General features: G+C 39.3%; 1 protein-coding gene across 1 annotated transcript; it reads left to right on the forward strand.

The window, feature by feature from the left end:
• The first annotated feature begins 356 nt into the window (after positions 1–356).
• LOC107697300 (protein phosphatase 1A-like) lies at positions 357–4604 on the forward strand. The gene is made up of 3 exons (XM_016498024.1): positions 357–704; positions 1155–2027; positions 2754–4604. Exons 2-3 carry the CDS (start codon positions 1170–1172, stop codon positions 2895–2897), a joined length of 1002 nt encoding a protein of 333 aa, XP_016353510.1. The 5' UTR covers positions 357–704; positions 1155–1169; the 3' UTR covers positions 2898–4604.
• Positions 4605–5961: the final 1357 nt, after the last annotated feature.

Genomic DNA, 5961 nt, shown 5'->3' on the forward strand with positions numbered 1-5961 from the left:
GCTGTACATTCACTCCCCCCATCTACAATCCCTGCCGGTACGAGACTCGAACCCGCATCCTTTGGGTTACGAGTCCAACTCTTTAACCATTAGGCCACGACTTCCCTACATAGACTTATACGACAGTGCGCTCTTTTGTAAACATATAAACGCCATATAAACATCTGCAGAAAAACTGCTAAGCACAGTCAAACAAACAGCAAGGGTTTCACTGCTGTCTGTAACATAACGGTCCCTCATTCTCATCAATGGATCTATTTCCAGCCCTCAATTGCTTTGCAGTGATGATGTAATAGCGCGAGCGGAACGCGCACTATCCGCTGCAGCATCCGGGTCCCAAACAAACCAATCCGCGCAGAGAGCGAGGTGTTCTAACGCGAGGCTCCGGTAGCCCCCCCTCGGGAAAACAAAAAACCGGAGCCAGCCCAGAAATGCCCCACCGCCCAGCTGCGGACTGCCTTAACGGGCTCATGTGATGCTTTTCATATGTTTATAATTTTATTTATTATTTTCGTAATCGTTTTCTGGCAGTTTTGACGTTAGTTTGCGTGCTAATTGGCTAGCCATCGATTGATGGGTGTTGTGGCTGTGAACGCTGGTTTATAGTGTTTGCTATCTGGCCCAGCATACTGATATTAAGGCTCTTACCCGCGGCTTTGGTGCCTCGTTGTTTCTTCCTCCAGCAAAGACCACGAAAAAGCTGGGTAAGTGATATTATGTCAGTCTGACGTACATTAAATATTGGAGCTAGCCTCTTAATGCTATCAGGCTGTGCAGCAGTTCGCATATGCTGATAAGGGCAGTGGCTTCATTAGTAAACACATCACAGTTGCTTTAACGTCATATAGGTTTGTTCATTTTGCTGCATTAGCGTCCAAAAGGCTTTTTTTTTTTTAAGGGAAGCTAAAATCTAAACAAAAGTAGGTTTGTAGGCAAACAAGTTTACTCCATTGACGTAATAAAAAACATTTATCTAAACAGTTTACTTGCTACTGGAAGCCTGCTGCACCTGTGGCTTATCAAATAAATCATCATACCATATTCATCAGAGGTGTCAATATGTTGTAATTTTGTCAGTGTTGGGTGAATGAGAGTCACTTATGTCATAATGGTGCACATTTACTCGTTTTGTTTTGCGGTTGTGTTTGTGCCAGAGCAAAATAAGAAGAATGGGTGCGTTCTTAGACAAGCCAAAGATGGAGAAGCACAATGCTCATGGGGAGGGGAACGGCCTGCGCTACGGACTCAGCAGCATGCAGGGCTGGCGTGTGGAGATGGAGGATGCACACACAGCTGTAATAGGGCTGCCTTATGGCCTCAGCCTGTGGTCTTTCTTTGCCGTCTACGATGGGCATGCAGGCTCTCAGGTTGCTCGTTACTGCTGTGAGCATCTGCTGGAACACATCACCAGCAACCCGGACTTCAGGGGAGGCTGCTCAGGGGGTGGGGACTCAATTAATGCTGAACCCTCCATGGAGAGTGTGAAATGTGGAATCCGCACAGGCTTCCTGCAGATCGACGAGCACATGCGGGCCATGTCCGAACGCAAGCACGGGGCAGACCGCAGTGGTTCCACGGCGGTGGGTGTGATGATTTCCCCTCATAATTTTTATTTCATCAATTGTGGTGACTCCAGAGCCTTGCTGAGCCGCAAGGGTCGCGTTCACTTCTTCACCCAGGACCACAAGCCCAGTAACCCCCTGGAAAAGGAGAGAATCCAGAACGCAGGTGGTTCTGTTATGATCCAGAGGGTCAACGGCTCCCTCGCCGTCTCCCGTGCTCTTGGTGACTTCGACTATAAGTGCGTACATGGGAAAGGCCCCACTGAGCAGCTGGTGTCCCCGGAGCCAGAAGTGTATGAGATCGAACGCTCTGAGGCTGAGGATGAATTTGTGGTGCTGGCCTGCGATGGCATCTGGGACGTCATGGCCAACGAAGAACTGTGTGATTTTGTGCGTTCACGCTTGGAAGTGACAGAGGACCTGGAGAGAGTGTGTAATGAGATCGTGGACACATGTTTGTACAAGGTAAGGTCAATTCGAGTTGGATGCTAATGGGTCATTTTTACTTGCATCTATTAATTCGATCAAAAATGCATTAAAATGCTATTCATACATAAAATTACTTAAATCCACCATTATGGAAGTGTTTTTAATTTCTACATTTAAATTAATTTTGGAAAGAGGTATTGATGCATTAATAAATACAATGGTCCCTGATATCAAAATAGAGGGGGAAAAGTCTCATTAAAAAATAAAAATATTGAAAAGAAAATGTTTAAGTTGTTTGACATAATTTTTTATTATCATTTCTCAGGGAAAAATCCTGCTTCACTGCTTATTAATATTTGAAAAGCTTTCATCCACCAAAACAAAGTCATGTGGTGCAACCAACATGCAGAAGCATACAGAGGAAAAAAAACAACAAAAAGGAAATTATATCAGACCCCTGTAGACCCTCATGATTGTGTTTCTTTAAAATATCAGAAACATTGACCTGTTTATGACAAGACAAAGTTAGTTCACATTGTAAAATGTCATGTGGTGCGACTCCCCAAAAATGTTGATGAGATATTATTTAAGTAATTTATAATTTGTAAATAATATTGTTTACTTTGTAAAATCATATTATATTATATAATAAATGTGTATACTTTTTACTTGATGGTTATGACATTTTAGAGGTGGTTCCAACATTGTAATCTGTTATTAATCTAACTTGAGCATGCTTTCTGTGTTTGTGTTTCTCAACAGGGTAGTCGAGACAACATGAGTGTGGTGCTGATATGTTTTCCTGGTGCCCCAAAAATCAACCCAGAAGCCGTGAAGCGAGAGGCGGAGTTAGATAAGTACCTGCAGAACAGAGAGGGTGGAGCATGTAAAAAGGCGAATAAATAAAATATATTACAAAGACTAAGAGAGAGTTATAGAAAGTGAGCATTCTTACTTAATTAGGTGAGTTTCTTAGATGGCAGTTTACACTTGCCAATGAAGTATACGTTACAGTTAACGTAACATTTTCAATTAACGAATCCCCATATTGGAGAGGAAAGACTCACTGGTACTGTATTAGCACAGTTAGGACTATTCGGGATCAAATTTAACCAGAGAGAAATACCACAGTGTGAATTTATTTGAGCTTATATTGATAATTAGAGGCCTTTAATTATTTATTGCCAATATTGAAAAGCACTTACACAATTTAGAGGTAACCTGTAGCTTTACCAGAGGTTTTATTGTAGTGCATCCGAGAATCCTCCGCTCCAGCGCATATTACTTAGCATATTATTAGCTACTAAGTGATGGTGAGTAAGTGCAATTGTAGATTATTAAAAAGGAATGATGAAAACCCAACATTTGGCTCTGCACTTTTTCATTAAACGCTGCTATACTTAAAGGCATCTTCTATTAATAAGAGAAAGACCAAATTTGAGATCTCAGTTAGAATTCAATATGTTAATGTGTTCGAACAGAATTAATACAAAGTGTAGTTTTGCGTTCTGTTTGTGACAGTGTGTTCTTCAGATAGTTGTTTTCATCCACTTGTACAAGCATGTGTTTAAGTCTGGCACCCGTTTCATTTGCATCTTTCTGAAAAGTTGTTCTAAATGAGAGTGAATGTCAGGCCTCCACTGCTGATTACCTGAAATTGTAGCTGACACTGCTGTACGTGGCCTGATGGTGCAGTTTTGTGTCCACAGCAGTGGCCATGAGCATTTTAATCCGCATGATTCCTGTTCTGTAATATGGAACATTGTTGCCTTAGTCCTAATTTACAGTGACTACCTTGATTAGAATCGATAGGTTAGCACTTGGTATCCAACCCCAACTGCTTGAAAGAGTAAAATTAAATCCAGTGGACACATAGTACTGAAAGCATGCACTGTACCGATAGCACGATAAGTTGTGTACACCTCCTGCATGTACGCTACATTAAGAAAAAACAGGGATAGATCTTATTTAGAATTAAGTTGGTCTGACAGAAGTTTTATACTTTGTACAGTATACATTTGTAACCCCTGAGGAACAGCTTCCGTGTGAACTGAACGCAGTGTTTGAAAGATTGTGTCAATGTTTTACAATCCTCTCCGAGTTGTTTACTACTTGTTGCCTCAAACAGACACTTTGTCAATCCTCTGGTTTGTTTATGTAACTATTAAGAAAAACTCATTTAGTTAGGAAATTCTTGGTGCATAGAGTGGGATTCAGCCTGCCTGCACTTTTTGAGATGTAGATCCTTGTTGGTACAATGATTAAACATTTATAGTACAATGGTACACTGCTTTTGTGTCTGTAAAACCCAACAGGATTTGGCTTTTTGTCCTTTTGTACCTAAGATTTTGGAAGCCTTTCATTTAATTTTCATATTTTTGAACCTTTTAGACTTGTCCAAACGTGGCGTAACTCGACAGGATTTTAGCGACAAGCAATTTGTGTAATGTTTAATGGATAGTTCACTTAAAAATGAAAATCATTTACAAAAAATCATTTAAAATCATTTACGTTCCAAACTCATAGAAACCCATTGAAAACTTGCATTAGATCCCATTATCTTTCATAATATGGACAAAAACACCTTTCATTTTTAAAGTATCTTCTTACGTAGAAGAAAATTAAAAACATCACTTTGAGGTTTGGAGTAAATGATGATAATTTTCATTTTTGAGAGAACTATCCCTTTTAAATGAGGCGTGACGCAATGCAATCAATCACAAAACCTGGCCAATCAGAACAGCTCCCACTGTTTCAGAATGTGTGAATCCGTTCCTCCTAGTCCATGTTTGATGTTTAATATATATGAAGTTGATATACTTGAGCAGTACTTAAAGGGATAGTTCACCCAAAAATGAAAATTACCCCATGATTTACTCACCGGCATGCCATCCTACTCTAAGTGTATATGACTTCCTTCTTTCAGACAAATACAATCAGAGTTATATAAAAAAAAATGTCCTGGCTCTTTCAACGGTGCTGGATCTCCGGCATGCAGTGTTTGGCTGAGGAAAAAAATAATCCTACATTTAAAAAAAAAATTTTGGATATCCATTTCGAGTCAATGAATTCGTCTACCAATGGTATTAGAGGAGCACAGCTTTCACTCTCAACCAAACTAACATTACTAGCCAATCAGAATGTTTTGCTCTTATAAACACGAGATGCGCATAATAGTATCCAATTGCAGAGTCGCAGCCTTGATGAATGGAGAAGCGCGACAAAAAGCTGCGAGGCGCAGTGGTCAAAGATGTCCATCTAGCGCATATTTACATAGAAAAACTAATTAAAAAGCAGCTGAGTTTTGTAAACAGCTCAGAGTAATCACGTCATCTCCATAAGAATGATATGATTGCCAGAACAAATTTACCGGGATTTTTGAAAAGGTCCTGTTCACACATGATCTCTTAATGGTAACTTACCGGTGATTTATCAGTAAAGACTGTATGTGTGAAAGGGGCTAAACTCTTCCTCTGCATATGCTGTGAATTTGAATTGCTTAACGTTCATCTGAAAAAAAAAGTGTGCATTATCTCACTAGATTTGTAACGTAAATCATTTATAGACCTTTGCCTACACAGGAGAATACATCAACCTATGTCTAAATATGCCACGTATTGTACATCGCGATTTCAAAATAAAAGTTTCTACATGTGGCCAAATATTAAAATTTAATGGATTTAAACATCGTTTAATCACACTGTAAAGTGAAACGTCACCAGGCCGTACTTAAGTTGGTTATGTTCATATTGTGCATAGGCATACATTGTGTATTTTAACAGTGTTGTTCAATAAAACCATGTAGTTACTTGGTTTTGATATTTTATTTGAGCCAATTATTATTGCCTCATCATTAGTTTATATATACTGTAAATTATATATACTGTTTATTTGTGTTACTAAAAATATCAGATTACTCAATTGTCAAAATAATCAATAGATTACTTGATTACCAAAATAATCATTAGTT

This window comes from Sinocyclocheilus anshuiensis, unplaced genomic scaffold (genome assembly GCF_001515605.1).
Source record: "Sinocyclocheilus anshuiensis isolate Anshui unplaced genomic scaffold, SAMN03320099.WGS_v1.1 scaffold1578, whole genome shotgun sequence".
NCBI classification, from domain to species: domain Eukaryota; kingdom Metazoa; phylum Chordata; class Actinopteri; order Cypriniformes; family Cyprinidae; genus Sinocyclocheilus; species Sinocyclocheilus anshuiensis.

Coding starts and splice junctions, on each gene's coding strand:
- LOC107697300 (XM_016498024.1), top strand. CDS start 1,170: ATGGGTGCGTTCTTAGACAAGCCAAAGATGGAGAAGCACAATGCTCAT. Junction 2,028..2,753: donor TGGACACATGTTTGTACAAG/GTAAGGTCAATT, acceptor GTTTCTCAACAG/GGTAGTCGAGACAACATGAG.